The 18,118-nt window shown below is 46.0% G+C and overlaps 1 protein-coding gene across 25 annotated transcripts in view; it reads left to right on the forward strand.

Annotated features, from left to right (window-relative positions):
* RBFOX1 (RNA binding fox-1 homolog 1) overlaps nucleotides 1-18,118 on the forward strand; it is a 1,935,778-nt gene that overhangs the window by 1,848,727 nt on the left and 68,933 nt on the right. For all 25 annotated transcript variants that reach the window (XM_081132161.1, XM_081132157.1, XM_081132151.1 and 22 more), the window contains one exon: nucleotides 8,306-8,386. In XM_081132161.1, the coding sequence (XP_080988287.1) occupies nucleotides 8,306-8,386 (81 nt within the window). The remainder of the gene's footprint in view (nucleotides 1-8,305; nucleotides 8,387-18,118) is intronic.

The raw sequence follows: 18,118 nt of genomic DNA on the forward strand, positions 1-18,118 counted from the left end.
ATTCTTTTGTATAGACTGAAATTATACCAAAAGGAAAAGTGAAAAGAAAAAAAAAATAGGTAATAATGTATTTTTTTAAATATTATGAAAATCAACACTTACAAAATAAATGGGAACGAGAGAAGCCCATCTTGCAGGCAGGTATAAAAGCATTAGGGATTAGCTGTAAAAATAGTCTTCCATGATTTAGCTCAGCGCTAGTCTATGTTCAAAAGTGTGTAAATGCGAAAGCATCTACCGTGCATTCGGGGATTGGATACATTTGTCCACTGGAAGCCGTCACTTCCATTGGCAGGGACCGCATGGCAACCTGCCAGGCCTCCGCATCTAACAGAAATCTGATGCTTCCTAGGAGACCTGCAGGCATCCTGCCTCGCTGATCCTCAGGGCAAGGTTCCTTATGATGCAAGAGGGCGTATCAGTACCAGCAGCCATAACAAAGTACCATAGACTGAGTGGCTTAAGCAATAGAAATGGATTTTCTCACATTTCTGGAGGCTAGAAGTCCAAGATCAAGGTGTCGGTAGGATTGGCTTCTCCTGAGGCCTCTCCTCTTAGATGGCTGTCTTCACAGGGTCTTCCCTCTTTGCCCATCTGTGTCTTAATCTCCTCTTTTTATAAAGACATCAGTCATATAGCATTAGGGTCACCGTAATGGCCTCATTTTAATTTAATTACCTCTTTAAAGACCCACTCTCCAAAACAGGCCTAGGGGTTAGGTCTTCAATGCTTAACTTTGCGGGGGGGGGAACCCATTCAAGCCTCAATAATAGGGCAAGGGTGGGTGTTCTCCCCCTGGGTGACAAACCAAGAGCGACCTCTCCAGGATGGTGCCATTGGTGATTCAGTGCAACCTCTTCACCAGTCTGCCACCAGAGGAGGGGACAGGAGAGCTAGAGCCAGAAGTGGCTCTTTTTGTTCCAAATACTACAAAGAAAAGGCAAAGTTAGTTAACGAACAACACGGTAAAGATTCAAAGTGAACAAATTCTGCCTCTGCCCACAGAAGTACTCAGACCAGATATGTTCAGTCATTTTTACTTTTCTCCCAAATATGTGGAGATGGGCTCAGGCCTGGATACTCTGAGTGTATCTGTGGAGCCTCAGGATCACCTGGGTGGCTGATGGGAAATGCAGGTTTCCAGTGTGCTGAATCCCACGCTTGTGGGAGTGGGGCCTGGGAAGGCACCCCATACTCTCATGGCCTTTGAAAACCTCTGATTTAAGGAAGGGGAGAACTCCTGGCATTGAGGGTTGGGGGACTGGCCCATCTCCAGTGTTTCTCAAAGTGTAGTCCCCAGGCAAATACAAAAACCTGTTCAAAATGCAAGTTCTCTGGCTCACCCCAGAGTTCCGGAATCGGAACCACTTTGAGGGGCCCAAGGTCTGGGTTGGACGGTCCTCCAGGCGGTTCTGATGGCGCAGGTGCTTATGAGGACCCCTGGGGGAGGGAGGACCCTGGTGAGTGCCACCTGCTTCTTAAGGTGCTGCCCCCGTAGACGTGGGTGGGTTTCTGTTTCTGTTTCTGTAATAACCCATTCGCACCAGCTCAGAGCTCGTCCTTCCAATGATGACCAATGTTTTCCTACTTTTATTTTCATTTTTCAAAATGCTTTAAAAAATTATTCCGCAACAATGGGAGCAGGAAGGAGTCACTGCTGACAGGAGTGATGGTCGAGGATCCCAGCTTGTCTCTCTCCTGGAATCTGCCTCTGACGGAAAATAAGTCTTTTCACACAGGACACTCCTGCTTTGTACCTTTTTTTTTTCCCATCTGCCAAAAACGACTAACAGTACCTGAGCCTCTTATTAGGGAGGGACAAATGCAGTGTAAACATTCTTTGGTCATTACTGAATAAAAGCTTCCTTCTTATATGAAACCCAAGGGTTAATTTTGCAATGATAATAATGACTGTTGAGCATTTTCAGTTCTGATGAGCAGCAATTTAGAAAGGACAGTTTGACAAAGCCATCATAGTTACGTTGGAAAAAAATGTTTCCAAATTACTTTCAAATTTTATTTATCAGAGAGCAAAATAACTGACCGTTGGTCGAAGGCTTGGGGTTGCTCTTCAGAGCCAGTCCTTCCTTCTGTGTGTGTTTCTGTCCCTGAGCAGGCGAGTGCTGGAAGAGGGAGCGCAATGTCATCCCTTTAAAAAACACGTGGGTTTCAGCGGGCGTTCCCCAGAAGCCACGCAGTGCCCGGCAGGCAGGTGACAATCTATACCTGTGGGGTGGGTGGCAATACCCGCGCCCCATCTTCTCCCAGCTGAGCACTGGAGGCGGAGGGAGGAGGCCCTGGAACCGCCTCCCACATTCTCAGTTTGCCTTTGGGGCTTTGCTGGTGGCTTTAGTCACTAGGCCAAGGAACATTAGGAAAGCAGGGGCCCCAGCAAAGGGCTCTGTTTCCAAGTGGCCTCTGGATGAGCACAAAGTAGACGTTTGTGGAGGGACAGATAGCACATGACACGCACAGAACCACGCGCAGTGGGTGTTCCAGAATTCCCCCCGCTCTTAGCTGCTTTACAGAGTTTTGTTCTGTTGTTGTTATTTGTGTGTGTGTGTGTTTTCGTTTTAATACAGATAAGTGCTCCCTCCTCTAAATTTCCTAGCCCACCTGAACCGTGGAGCTAATGAAGTGAATTGGACACTCCCTGTTGCCAGGCAGTTGGGGTGTATCTCTGATTTTTCTGTTACTTTTTTAAATTTTATTTTTTTTATTTTATTGTTGACAGCATTACAGGTGTCCCCCAATTTCCCCCTTTACCGCCCTCCTCCCAGCCCCTGCCCCATGCCAGGCCTTCGCCACACTGTCGTCTGTGTCGATGGCTTATGCATGTATGTATGTAAGTTCTCTGACTTTTCTTTTTAATTCATAAATTACGGGAAAGGTCTAGTCATTCACCATCGTCTGCCTTAGAACCTTGCCTGTAAGATGCTGATATGGGAAGGGCAGACATCGCAAACAGCCTTTCCTTTCTTCCTTCCCCTGTTCCAGTCTCATTTTATGTCTTGAAAGTGTAAGTAGCTGCCTTTTGGAAGCCCCTTAGTTTCTCCCCTCAGGTGCTTCCTCCCTCTTAGCTTAGGTCCCTGGGCTCATGCGACAAGGAAAGGAGGGAGGCACGATTGCTGACCTCTTGGAGTTTGCAACATCACGGGAAAGACACTCATTAAACAGATCATTGCAACAATCTTGGACAAGCAGAGGAAGGAAGCAGAACCTGGCCAGATAGAGGCAGACAGATCCAGTTTCTAGGAGAAGCCAGAGCCTGGTCTAGAGGGAATTACCTGGGGTAATGAGACTCAACTGCGTTCCACTGAGGGTATTGAAAATTGACCTTATTGTTTTAAGTGCATATTACTGAAATGTCCCCCTGGATATATTTTTTGCTACAATTATATTATTTTTATTTTGAAATATGGGCACCCCAAAAAACCTCAGGTCTCATTTTTTAAATTGCTTTTTGACCAGCTGTGCACATAGGGGGAGGGGGAGGGCTTCCTGGGGAGAAACAGCCCTACCAGGGCACCTTCGCTCTGATTGGTCTGAGTCCATTTTCCTAGCGTAAGGGCTGGCACTGGAGTAAAAGTTTAGACTCTTTCTCCTTCCTGTCTGTGAGAGGAATCATCCCCTCTAGGCTTCTCCCTGCCCCTCCAAGGCCAGAAATGATCACCAGGGGAGTCCCCAAGTGAGAAGGGGTTGGATTGCCTCATCTGAGACATGGGCCCTGGCTCTCCCAATTGGAGGATCCCATGTCTTTCCTGAGAGTGGCCCTATGGACATCCTGCCAGAATTTGAGATGCCGGTGATCATGGCACTCTGAGTGACCGAACGTGACAGGCTTTGGAAAAGGCTCTGATTATTCCGAGATTGTGGCCTGTTGCATGGAGTCCCTCCCTGCCAGTTGCAGATACAGTCATCAGCTTCCCAGGGAACGGATGACCAGTCTGCCCAGGCATCCCGTGAAACTGGATGACTCAATCTTAAAAGAACCAGAAAAAAAGGAAAGAAATGAATCCCATAGATACCGCTTGTAACTAGGTGCGAACTTCAGGCGTGCAAATTCCTAGCTATCAAAAAGGGAAAGATGAAAACACACTAAAAAGAAAGAGGAAAGGGAAGGGAAGGGAAGGGAAGGGAAGGGAAGGGAAGGGAAGGGAAGGGAAGGGAAGGGAAGGGAAGGGAAGGGAAGGGAAGGGAAGGGAAGGGAAGGGAAGGGAAGGGAAGGGAAGGGAAGGGAAGGGAAGGGAAGGGAAGGGAAGGGAAGGGAAGGGAAGGGAAGGGAAGGGAAGGGGGAGTTTTTTTTAAAAACACATGTTAACTTAAAAATAAAAAGGCTTTTCAAGATGAAAGGCAGCAAGCCTTTATTTGAGATCAGCTATTCGAGAATCATTAATTCAGGCAGAATCCCAGACAGTGTTCCCATTAAGAGACAAAGGGGATGGGTATTTCTGAGAAGGGGAAGGGGAACGATTACATCAATGGAAGGAAGGGGTTTCTACTGGTGCTGATAACACAGTGATGCTAATTGTAAGCAATGGTTTTAATTTTCAGTCCAGGAGTCATCAGTCCAGTCATCACAATAATTGCTTTCTCATAATCTTTGCAAACAGGTTTTGGGGACATGTTGCTTAAGTCTAGTCCAAAGGTTACTCTGCCCCGATTGTACTATTTCAAAGGCTGGAGGTATAAGACACGCAAGGCAGTTCCCGTGGCAGGGCAGCTCCGGCCCACGTTACAGTTGTTTGCTGATATTATTTACACGTACAATAGTTCAGTCATATCTGATGATCCCTCTGAGGGCCAGGGTTTTTGCTAGGGGCTTGGGATAAAGAGATGAGCATGATTTGCTTTGGGCCCAGGGGGTTCTGTGTAGCTAAGAAGACCGATATCTAAATAAAAAGTTGTAAGACAGCTGACAAAGGATCTACTAGGGAGATTTTTTTTTAAGTGTGATAAGAACATAGAGGAGGGGAGCAATCAAATTACTCCTGGGGACTCAGAAGAGAGGAGGTGATTTTAAACTACACAGAAGGGAGAGGGGAAGACATTAAAAAAAAAAAATTTGAACCACGTGAAATTGCCAGCATTCAACCCTGTTTAACATAAAAACATATGGTCAATCTCCTATGGTTCAACCTAACAGTAAGAGCAGGACTAGCATGGGGGTCTCATCCCTTTAACCAACTCTGATCGAAGGGGGGAACTGCCCAGAATCTGTGTTGAGAATGATTCTGAGGATTCCAGGCCAGCAGGAAAGGGCAGTTCAGGAATCGATGAATGGTCCATACTGACTAACGAATGAGCATACGTTGGCAGGAGCTTTATAAGCAAAAGCAGAGAAGTCTAAGGATGTCGCCATGGTTGTAGGCCGTGCATGGCAGTCAGAGGCAGATGGCTTCTGTTGGGGGGAGGCTGATGGAAGGCTCCCTTCTGGAGACACATTACACAGCTGTCACAAAGTGCTCTGGAAGCCTTGTAAACACCGCTTCTATTGCTGCTTGTGCCCCGTTATCTATTCCGCTCACTTTCCTAAATAAACACACATGACTCGCCCCCACCCGAAAAATGCACGGAGGTTGCAGTGTTTTTCTTGGCTGCTTTTGCTAAATTCAGAGCTTTCTTTTGAGAAAAGGTCACAATGTACCAAAAGAACACACAACAAATACTTTGCAAATTAAATTGTAGGATGTTTTTAGGCAACATCAAAACCAAGTCCTGTGATGGTGTAGATTTTGTTTTACAAAGGTGAAAATCATCGCATAAAGAATTTTTTAACTATTAAAAGGGCATCCAAAGAAGCTATTTCAGTCCAGTTCTCAGGATCCACTGCATAAGAAAATGAGGAAAGCTTCATTCTGCCCTGGCAGGATTCAGCTTTCTGGAGGGAATCTGCCTTGTGTCCCTATTGAAAATTGACCCTATGGTTTTAACTGCATGACACTAAAATGTCCTTCTGGATATATTTTTGCTACAATTCCATTGTTTTTGTTTCAAAACCTGGGCACCCCCCAAAACTTCAGATCTCTTTTTAAAAGTGGTTCTTAACTAGGGGTGCTCGTAAGAGTCCCGTTGAACTTTCTCCTGTTCCACCTGCCGGAGTCCCACCCTAGCAGATTCTGATTTGGTAGCTCGCTTTCTAGCCTAAGGAAACATTAGTTTCTCTCCGAGAGTTCTAGCAATGAGCAAAAGCATACAGGTGACCTCAGCAAGTCCGAGTGAGCCTCACGGATAAAGCAGGGTGGGGTGAGGGCCTCTCCTTTCTAATGGGTGTCTTGTCTCCTGCTGGTTAATTTTAGACCCCACACCCCATGATCTGATGTTTACTTTGTTTGCTGTTAATCCCCCCATACCAGACCAATTTCCTGACAGAACTGGAAATACCCACTTTGGAAAAATTAGACCGTATAAAGGCTCATACGTTACAATAAACTATTCTCACCTAAAATAGAAAGAAGAAAGCATTGTCTATTTAGCAAAGGTTGACTATGACTCAGGCCCACCCAAGCCCATGTATTTGCTACCAAGGGAAGGTCAGTGAATTTCACGCTTACATCTGGGCCTTTGAGGGAGGAGGGAAGGGCACGCCTGTCCTCCAGCTATAAGCTTGGGACACCAGGATAAACAGGAGAGGGACTGGGGGACCTTCCTTCAGATAGAACCTCCTTCCAGGGGCTACTTCTCCTTGTCAAACATTGGATGGGCTTGGCCAGCCTGGCGTTGAGGAGGCTCAGTGAGATGGGGGAAGGGTGAGATGAGGTAGGAATTAATAGAATCTTTGTGTAACTTGGAAATAATGTACAAAATGCAGAACAACACAGGGAACAGAAGGGAGAAGAGGAATTTGGGGACGGCTTCTCAGTCGCCTCCCCGAGTCCCTCTGTTGTGAGTTGGTCCCTGGAGGATGGTGGAGCAGAGGCCGGGGGACCACCTTTGGAATTATGCCTGGGAGTGTAATTCAGGAAAGATTACTGTCGTTTAATGGCATCACATAGCAGCCCCTCTCTATCTGGTGAACCCCCACTCACTTTGGAAGTTTTAACTACACTTTTGTTGAATTTGGACAAGATACCAAAAAAATTATAGAACACCGCCGCCACCTGGAGAGGGCAAGTCTCCAAGGGCACAGGTGAGTTCCCGCTTCCCTGAGGGCCCAGGCTTTCTTTCATGGGACATTGCTGCCAGCCGTGACTATGAGGGGAGGGTACAGAAGCCAGCGGAGGCGCTGACCTTGCCCAGACTGGGACGTGAGCACAAACCCCAGGAATGTATCCCCATCGTCAGCAATGGGCTGCAAACTCCCCAGACGTGTCTCTCACGCTTTTCAAAGCCTTTGAGCTTGAGCTTTGCAGCAGCAGGAGAGCAGAACTGATACCCCGAAGATTCCTGACCCTGGTCGTCTTTGGAGTGGCTGGTTGTGCAAAACACGGCACAGATTGGGGAGAGTTCTCAGGAGTCCACCGGCTTCCTGCTGTAAAATTCCACTTTGCAGGGATGCTCCGGTGCCCTTTGCTGTAAATCGGGCTGAGGAAAGCCCTCCCCGCAGTGCAGCTGCGGCTGGCCTGCAGGGCTGGTGTTGCAGCCTCTCCCAGCGGAAGGCCGGGAGCTTTAGGGAGGACACGGGACACCCAGACGCCAAAGATCACCTCGCCCTGAGTCCAGGGGGCCCGGGGGGTCACAGGAACGGCGAAAGTGGCATCTGTTTCTTCCCTGCCTTCTGTTCTTTCTCTGAAGAACTGATTGGGAAAGACCTAAGTTGGGAGGAGGAAAGATTTTCTGTAAACATACACACACATGTGCTTACCATGTATTGAGTCACGATTACATGCCAGCCCCTGTGTTGGGCGCGTCTCCAGTCATACGATCCACCACCCCTCCTGGAGGTAGGTATATCCACCCCGATTTCCAGATGGGAACCCCAAGGCACAGAGAGGTACAGTCACTTGCCATGATCACACAGCCAAGCAGTGTCTGAGTCAGGCCTGTCACCTCGTTATCGCTGACATTTCTAAGCTCCCTGTTGAGCGTGGCATGTTGCTCTCGTTACTGACCTGAGACTGGGGTCCTGGAGCAGCCGGACCCCACTGTCCCACCCCATGTGGAAAGGAGAGGCGCAGGCTTGGTGGGCTGGGGGGCGGACCCCACCGACTCCCTCTGGCTAAGGCCGGGCCTGCTGCGGGGGTCCCACCTCGCACTGGGGGGGCTGTGTTTTCGTTTCTCTGCCTTCTCGTTTGCATTGCTGCGCTCTCAGGTGCAGTGTGCCTGTTCCCAGAGCCGATGCCATCTATCTCTCTCTCTTTCGTAGGCACGGTGCTGCTGTGCCAGGCAAACCAGGAGGGATCTTCCATGTACAGTGCCCCCAGTTCACTTGTATATACTTCCGCAAGTAAGCCCGTGTTGTGGCTCTTTTCTTGTTTTGTGACATAACCCTGAGTCCAGTCACCTTCCCTGCCATGTAAGTTCTTGTCCCCTCCCTCTGCACCACCCTCCTGTGTGGCTCCGCCCAGGTGAACCTGACTTTCATCAGCATGCCTCTGTTTCCCCTGCTGCTTTAGCACCTAATCCCTCTGCTCCTGACGTCTGAACCCTCACCCCCCGGGGTCCCAGCCCTTCCTTGTGCACACCTGTCAGGGTGGGGTCCCGTGGATGGGACGCGGGATATTGGGGTGGGGGAGGGGGAGCTGCACCTCACGGCCTGCCTCCCATCCCAGCTTTGTAAATTCGTATGAGAATAACTGAAGTCACAGGCCCGGGCCCTTCAGCTGGCACCCTGGCCTAGCGAAGGCGCTGAGCAGTGCTCCTGAGCACAGTTTTCTCACTGTGGGGATATTACTAGCCTGGGCTGGCGACCTGTCTGCAAGGCTGCTCTGTTCTTGTCTGTGTGAGTCCATTGAGGGGGCAGATGAGAAGGAAGACAGTAAAGGATGCCGTTGGCCCCCCATTTCCCTGGGGGAAGCAGCAATTTAAAGGCTCTTTAAGAGAGATAACCCATCAAGTGCTAGGGGGAGGAAACCAAAATGACTATGGAAGCTAAATCACAATGCTGAGGTGGGAAAACAAGGGTTTCTCTGCCTGGGATGGGTCCTCCAAAGAATGCCCACTCCCACCCCACTTCCCAGAGCAGGACCTCCTGTGCTCGCTGCTCCCACCGTGGTCCCCCAGCTGGCTTGCCCCTCCTCACAGTCCCCCAGCCACAGTCCAGACCTTGTCATCTGTTTCATACAGAGTGTGTGTGTGTGTGTGTGTGTGTGTGTGTGTGTGTGTGTGTACACCCTATGAAATTCCAACGACTGCTCAAAAGTGAGTCTGGGGACCAGGGGGAAGGTGGGATGCTTCTGAGACTGGATGGAGAGGGGCCTGGGGAGAGCAGAGGCCACAGGTTCATGGTGATGGAGAGGATGAGACAGGGGAAGCCTCACCACCTGCCAAGACCGAGCATCTCAATTCCCAAAGGCTGAGACAAACCCAACTCTTAGCCATGGGGCAGCCATTAGAAGTAGTGACAGGGACCCCATGAGAAACATGAGGGTCCCTGAAAGTTTCAGGTCATGTGGGCAGCCAAGTGCTTCTCCCAACCAGAATAAAATCTTCAATAGCAGTTTTGATATTCGTGAAATGCAAGGTCCCCGAGAAGCCAAAAGCTAGCCATCCTGGCCAGAAGTGGGTCTTTCTGAATTTATGAAAATTGTCCCATTTGGGCCAGTGCGCATGCATGGATCTCGTAGGTTAGAATGCTGCTACACACTTTCACATGCTCAACCTTGTTTGATCCACGCAAACTCTGCACCAGGTAGGTTTTGTAACGTTTGCTTTACAGCCTAGGAAATGGAGCGCACTGAGAGGTGGGGTAACTCACCAGGATCACAGGGCTGGGACATGGTAGATTTGTTTTGCAAACCTGGGAAAATTATTTAACCTTCGACTACTTTTCTGGCCCCATCTGACTCTCAATTTCATCGTCATTCCGTAAGACCGGTCTCTCCCTCTTCTCTATAAATACTATTTCTGGAGGAGATTTGGGTTGAGTTTCAGAGTATTGTTTAGCTTTTCCTTTAGTATGGTTGTCCTACGGAACCATCCGGGGTGAAATGCCCTGTATCTGCACCATCCAGTTAAGTGTGCTCCTGGGACCGAGCCACTGACTTTTTCATTTCATTTAATTTCAACTAGTGTTACTCTAATTAGTCTCATGAGGCTAATAGCCACCATATTGGACAGTGTGGCTTTCTACAATCATAGGCTGTATTTATATTTCCGTTTTCTTTTCAGAAGGGCACAAAATAAATTAAATCCAAAAAAGGGCTAGTTTTCATCGGTACAGCTATTCTAGAGTGACTCTGGGAAAGTATGTGTCATTGTGTCAAACGTGGAGCTAAGCCACAGTTCTCCATATCTTTTTTAAATTTTAAATTCTTTTATTGTTGACAGTATTACAGATGTCCCCCATCTTCCCCACTTTGACCCTCTCCCCTCTGTGATCTGTCAGTCTGTTCCCGGCATCCATGCCCCTGGGCCTATTTTGTTTGTCATTTATTTTGTTCATTAGATTCCACATATGAGTGAGATCATGTGACACTTGTCTCAGTTCTCCATACTAAAACAGGCAAAACACACAGGAAATGAAACCATGTGAAGCAGTGGTCAGTATAACTCCAGCCCAAGGGCCAAATCCAGCCCGTAGACTGTTTTAGTAAGGCTTGTGAGCAAAGAATGGGTTTAGATTTTTCAAAGCATTATAAAAATAAAACAGAAACAAAAAATAATGTGAAGGAGGCATACGGGGCCCACAGAGCCTAAAATATTGATAACCTGGCTCTTCACAAAATAAGTAGGCTGATCTCTGATTTAAAGAGTCCATTTCATTATTGAAAAATAGAAAATGGGATGTCGCTTCACTGTTTATAGTGGTACTTTTTTTTGGAGTTTAAGAGTGAAAATTTATAATGATTATACAAACTGTATGATGTGTGTCCAACACCCTTCATTTTAAAATTGCATAATCAGTCAATTATCCGCACATTTTTCCTCCTATTATTTTCACTTATTATCATGTCATATGCATTTTGTGAAATATGTTAATGACCTCATAATAATCTATTGTTTAATCATATTACATTTTAATCTATCTCTCCATTTTGAGTACTTAGGTTGATAGCAATTTTTCAGAAATAATAAAGAAAACAAATGTCCCTGTATAGAGTAGTATCTAAGAAAACAGCAATTAATAGCTAACCCTCCTATCCCATAACAAAACAAAACAAAAACTAGCTTCTTACCCCTGACAAGCTCAGCTAGTATTTTGTAAGGACCACCAACCTGAGACCTCCCCTTCCCCACATGGGTGGCTGGAGGGGCCTTAGGTTATTTTCATCCTGAGGCCACGCATTAGATCATGACTGAGGCTTCCCTCCTAAGGATCATGCCTAAGGCTTCCTTTCCCCTCCTGGATGTCAGCAATGCCTTTTCAGGCCAGGCTGTTTGCACTTAGCTGGCTTCTTTGCAACATTTATGTGGGTTTCTTCTTCCAGATTAAGGTGTATATTCTGGTCACACCCCATTTTCTATAAACTATTCAGCCAGCATGTAAAGGGTCAGTTTTGCACATAAACACACACACACACACACACACACACGGGATGCACACACAGTCACCTGAGATACCTCTCCTCTCTCCAGATCTCACATACACCTGGGTAAGAGCCACAGGTCTTGCCCTTGAAGTCTGAACAGTGTGGCCTCTTTTTCTTTCAGGATCCGGCCTTTTCCCCAAAAGTTGAGGCTCCCTCACCCCTCCCTTCTCAGCAATCATTTAGGATTCACCTGCTTTCAGCTCGAAAGCGCACATTCCTCATTTGCGGTAACAGTTGTGCTCCTGGGGAAGGGGTGTGCAAGTTGTACCTCTGTAAATCGCACCCTGTGGGCTTGCCCACTTCCAGGAGTACTTTTGAGTCTGTATTTGTTTCCCGCGTCTTTAACTGGCTTTGGATGTTTTAGACTTGAGTTGCCCTTCTTTGTAGCCAAGTAGCCCGTCATCTGTAAATAACACCCTTAAATGCAGTCAGGGAGATGGTTTTTAAAGGAACCCCGCTGAATGAGTCCGTAATGAAAATAACTCCTACTGAAGTTATCTGTTTTTTAAGATGCATTTTTGCATGATGAGTTTCCCCCCTTAAGTGAACCGTCCTAATAGCATGACCCGGGCCATGAACGCATTCAGGGAAGGCTTTCACTCGGGCTCTGTGGCTCCAGCCAACCCCCAGAGTCTCCCATCTCACCCACCGACTCCAGTTTCTGCTCATCTCCTGTAGCCTCGTGTGAAACCCGAGTCCAAGGTGCGTCTCAGGACATCACGCATCCTCTTACGTGTCCTAATAAACCACTCACCCAGAGCGTACAATGGGCCTGCTTTCTACCAGACTTAAATACAGTCAGAGCAAAACTCCAGAGAATTAAGCAGGATCACTTTGCCCCAAATGCAAAACACGTAATATTAATATTGTGTCTTACGGTATTAAATTGAATCAACTAAATTAAATTAATAAAATACTTTTCTTCACCTTCAAATAACTTTTTTAAAACTAATTTTAGAAAGAAAGAAAGGGAGAGAGAGAGAAACATCGATTGGCTGTCTCCCATACCCGTGCCCACCAGGAATTGAACCCCAAACCTTGGTATATGCCCTGACCAGGAATCAAACTTGCAACCTCTTGGTACACAGGATGATGCTCCAACTAACTGAGCCACCCAGCAATTTTAAAATAATTTTAATTAATTAACCCTGTGTTTGCTTTGAATAGCAAACAGCACAACCCTTAGGGCCAGTGGCCTGCAGGTCCCTCCTGTCCGGGGCGAAAGGCACCAGTGGCCTTGGCACTGCTCACACACAGTGACCGATAATATCAAAAACGCCTCCAGGCAGAAGTAGGGGGTAAAGAACATACCAGCTCTTCCAAGGTAAAACATCGCTTCCATTTCTATTTGTGGAAATACGAAGCAGTAAATCATTGGTTCCGTAAATGAGAAAGCCCACCTCTAATGTGGATTAGCGAAGCCAGCAATCTCTCATCTTCATTTCCATATGGAGTAGATGTTTCCAGAAGCAGGTAAATATGATCAGATTTATTTTCTTTTCTTTACAATGTTATGAATAGATTTTAAATGACGAAGGTGACATGCGCTTACTCTAATCGGGGAAACATGCAAATAAACACAAACTCACAGGGATGGAATAAGATGGCAATAATATCCCCACTTTATTAAAAAACACAAACGCTTAAAATAATTCACATTGACTCCCCGGTAAGTATCTGTCCACATTTTTTCATAATAATGCAAAGGACACACACACATGCCATGGGGGGTATTAACAGCATGATTTTAAACAGGGGAGTACACACATACGTAGTATGTTCACATTACACGTATTAATCATGTTTTGTTTCAGTTAATCACACACATTGACCATCTCCCATTAAGCCTTTTGATACTGTTCCAGGGCGTGGGTGGTCCACAGTTTATTCAACCATTCCCTATCCATGGTAGTTCGAGCTCCTTCTTTCCATAAAGGCAGCAGCAAATAGTTTTACATACACCCCGACACACCAGCGCTTCAAATTTTACATCTAGGCTCCCAAACATGGGGTCGCTCGTTCCGTCCCAACATTCTTGCCAGCACCTGAATATTTTACTGTTTTTTATTCTGTCAATTGGATGGGTGATAAAGAGCAGCTCAGTTTTGCCCAGGTTAGCATCTGCCTTTCTCCTAGTGAAGGGCATCATCCTTCACAAGTTTAATTGTTTGGATGTTACCCCTCGTGAATTTTCAATATACATCTGCCCGTTTTTCTTATGAGTTTTCTCATTTTATTTTTAATTCCCATGAAGAGATACTTATCCATCAAGGAGCATAACCTGAGAACAGGATAGATGTTCTGTCTATTGCCAACATCTGTCTATTTTGGTCATTTTATTTTGCTTACACTCCAGCATGTAGTTTTAATTATATAGGCAAATATATGTCTTTTCTTTTGTTACTGACACCAGGGCGCCAGCATGTTCGGTTCTGGTGAGAAGCCTCTTCCTGGTGCGTAGATGATGGCCTTCTCACAGTGTCCTCCCACGCCACTCTAAAGGCCTGATCTTCACGAGGGCCCCACCCCTATGACCTCATCTAAACTTAATTACTTCCCCCCTCTAAGTACTGTCATAAGGGGACTTAGTGGTCAACATGCAAGTTTGCTGGGGGCGGCAGGGGGGGGGGGAGTGAGCACAATTCAGTCCATAGCAAGCACCTTAAAACAGAAGTATCAGTTTTATTTGTCAAAGGCTCAGAAAGAAAGCATTTTTCAGCAGGAATTTCGATATCATTCTATATGCTTATCAATGAAAATAAATGTATTTCCACATAGTTACATGTAAGCCACAGCTTTCAACCTGTATGAGGACAAATCCTAAAATAAAAGGATCACTCTTAATTCCCCCTAAATTTTTACCCCTGACAACTAGGGGGAAAAAAATCTGATACCACAAGCAAACGTTCAGGAACCCAAATGTTATCAAAATGCAAAATCATCTCCTTTATTCACTTATATGAAACTCAAGGGCAAGTGGTAGTGGCATAGTTTTAACTGATATATTGATTGCAGATTTTATGGAAGTAATTGTGTGGAATTCATAAAACAATGATTTAAGTGGCAGAAACATACATAAATCAGGCCTGCATGCTTCTACATTTAGGTAATGGATGGAACTTCCATTGCTTTCTGTAATTAAAGCAATGGCCTCAATTAATTTATGGTTTCCTCTTTCTCCTGCCCAATACAGAAAATGTCAGTAGACTGACTTCAGTTAATAGAAAGTGCACATACAGGGCATTGTGTTGCTGATGCATCGGTTTAAAAAAACATCTCTTCTTTCTCCCTCTTTCCAGTAACTCAGAGCTTCATGGCAGCCTCCCAGGAAGCTTTTTTTTAATAGTTTCTGGAGGGATTGCTTAAAAGAATAATTAATGATCCATGTTGGGACTAGGGTGAGGAAAGTGAAGCACTCATCTCAGACAAAATTTACAGAGGCTTCAGAAAACTCAGTCATCAAGGTAAATATCTTAAGGCAATATTTCAAAATATTGAAGTTTAATAGAAAAAAATCCATTGAACAAATATTAAAAATTTTCATAAAGACAGGATCACTATCATTAATTTTTCTTTTGCCTTAGGATCCAGTATGACTCAGCACAGCACTTCTTTACAATAATTTTAATTTTTAAAAAAGTTGTATTGAACTATGATTTATCTTGATTGCTTGGCTTTTTGGTGGTCCTTCATTTAAATTTTGCACCCAAGGTGAGTGCCTAATTGGTCTTACCCTAGTTCTAGCCCTGATATTATAACAATAATAATAATAATAATAGATTATTGAGAACTTTGTATATGTTGAGCATCCTTTTAGCTGTCCATATGGACTTTCTCACTTAATCCTCACAAGGAAACTATGAAATAGGTATGAGCATTATGCCCCCTTCTACATGAGAAAATTTAAGTTCAGAGGGAATAAGGAACTTGCCCAGTGTCACTCTGTCGGATCAACCTTGAACCAGCCTAACAGAATTTAAAGCCTTCCACCTTTACTAGTCTCCAGATTACACACCAGTGGCTGCAAACGAGCAGTGCCACCTGCCCTGCCCCTGGAAATACCCGAGGGGGAGTGGTCAGGTGGAGCCTCCGAGCAGCTGACCCTCCACGCTCAGGCCGAGGTTGTCCTTCCCACCCCGGGAGGTCTGGGGAGGCCATTCTTCCCTGTCTGCTCTCCCTGGCCTGGGCTGGCAACATTCTTCTTTAAAAGGCCAGACAGTAAATATTTCCAGCCTTACGGGCCATCTGGTCTTTGTTGCAGCTACTCAGCTCTGTTCTTATAGCTAGAAAGTCACTGTAAACAATACATAAATGAGTAGGTGTGGCTGTGCTGCCAATAAAAGTTTATTTACAAAAGAGTCTTTAGGCCAGATTTGTCCATAGCTTACCAGGGCAGGACACAGGGCAGCTGGCTCCCTGGGGGTGGAGATAACAAGGAGACTTCTTTTCAGTGGGCACCGTCATGGACGTTTGGCACTTTGTATTATTTTATCACATTTTGAAATGTGATAAAAGGTAGGCATGTAAGAGAATAAATACCCTCCCCTGCTGCATATTAAATGAAGATACAGGCATACATTCAGTCTGGATACAATGGATTGATGTCGTTTTGCTCGCACAATAAACAACAAATCTGGATCTGGAGGCTTTATTTCGGTGCCGTTGGCCCCTCTACCACGGGCCCCGGTTTTCCTGAAATAATGAGACTCCCTCGGCTTACCCAGAACCCCTCCTTCTCCACCCAGCCCCCTCTCGTCTCCTCCCCCACGCTTCCCAACCACGCTGGCTCCCCCAGATCCTCCAGACAGATCCCTGTGGTCCGGAATCAGACAGTGCTTCACTCTTCTTGTGCCCATGACTCAGCATTATGGTGACAACGTAACTAGGTGCCTCTGTCACCTTCTCTGGAATAATTCCTTCCTCTTTACTCATCAGTCCTTCCATGGGGGAGGGCCGGTGAAAATACATTACTTCATTCAACCAGTCTCTTCAAGCTCTTTCTATATGCCAGCTACCATTCCATGCACTGTGCACACTGTGGGAACGTGACTTCTGTGGTGCCTACATTCCTGCAGACGAGACGGATCCACAAGGCTAAGACCTCAGAATTCCAAACATTACTCAGAGGCCATTAGGAGGCCGTTCCCAACAGACGACTTACCCACTGTTGACACCTCCTGGTAGGTGAGCCAAATGTCGCTGCTCTCGCCATCCTCCCACCCTGCACATAGGCACACTTAGCTTTGGAGGTCCTCATTCCCTCGCTGAATCCACAGAAGAAGAGATTTTGGGACACCTTCTATGTGCCATGCTCTGCCCGTCGCCTCTATCGTAGCACTTGCCCGATTCATTAAACAGGGTTTGTCCAGCAACCACTGCTGGTGGAGGGGCTCCAGAAACATTCTTCCTCCATCACCAGGGCACCACCTCCTTGCTTTGCTCTATCGGTTCTGCTCTCCCACAGCCCGGCACATCTTTTATTAAGAGGTTACTTTTTTTAAAAAAAATTTATCTTTATTTTTGAAAGTATTACAGATGTCCCCATTTTTCCCCATTGATTCCCTCCACCCCACATCCACCCTAGCCCCAGGCCTTCCCCATACCAATGTCTGTGTCCATAGATTAGGCGAGAGGTTACTTTTAAGAGGTTTTTTTACTAGTGATTCTGCCTGGACACCCATTTTCAGAAGAGGTTTGTTTGTATTTTCAGTACCCACCATTTCTAACCCAACTATGTTAGCTCCCTCATTGGCATCTGTGGTTCCTTTTGCCGAATCATAATAATCCTAGGCTACTCTTTTATTATTGTTTGGCCCCTTTTAAAGAAATCAATTTCAGGAAAATAAAAAATAACTAGTAAAATACCCTCCACCCTTAGTTGCTTAAAGGGAAGAACCTGCAAAGAAACCACATTTCAGGCAGCTGCTTTCTGGCTTTCCCAGCACTTTAGTTATTAATCTCAATGCAGAATGGGGGCTTTCGTCTTTTTCAGATGAGGGTCTCCTTTCTGCAAAAGACCACTGATTACAAAACCTGCCATCCTGTGGTGTGCCCCCAAACATCTTATTTGTCTTGATATTTCTTTCACAGAAATACATGTGACAGATAAGGAGTCACCAGAGGATGGTTTGCTTTGTGTCAGACAGATATTAAAACAATAAACCATGTTGTCCTGGGCCTCCGGTGTGTGCACAGCCAGAGAACAAGACCGAGATGAGATGTTTCTGAAAGGCAGCAAGGCAGTTGTGCTGGGGGAATTCCCTGGAAACCCCGAGTCCTGTGATTGCACTGACAGAAAGTACTTTTTAATGCTCACGTTTCCTTAAGAGGATCAGCAGACTGCCTGGTACAGCTCCCACATTTAACTCCTGCACCATGCCCACCTTCCACCCTCCCCAGGTACAGGCCAGAGGGAAATCCTATGGGTTGAGAAGCTTATTTTAAGGTTTCATTTTTTATGCACCCATCTGTACTTCATTTTCTTTCTC

Source organism: Miniopterus schreibersii (genome assembly GCF_964146895.1).
Source record: "Miniopterus schreibersii genome assembly, chromosome: 3".
Taxonomy (NCBI): Eukaryota; Metazoa; Chordata; class Mammalia; order Chiroptera; family Miniopteridae; genus Miniopterus; species Miniopterus schreibersii.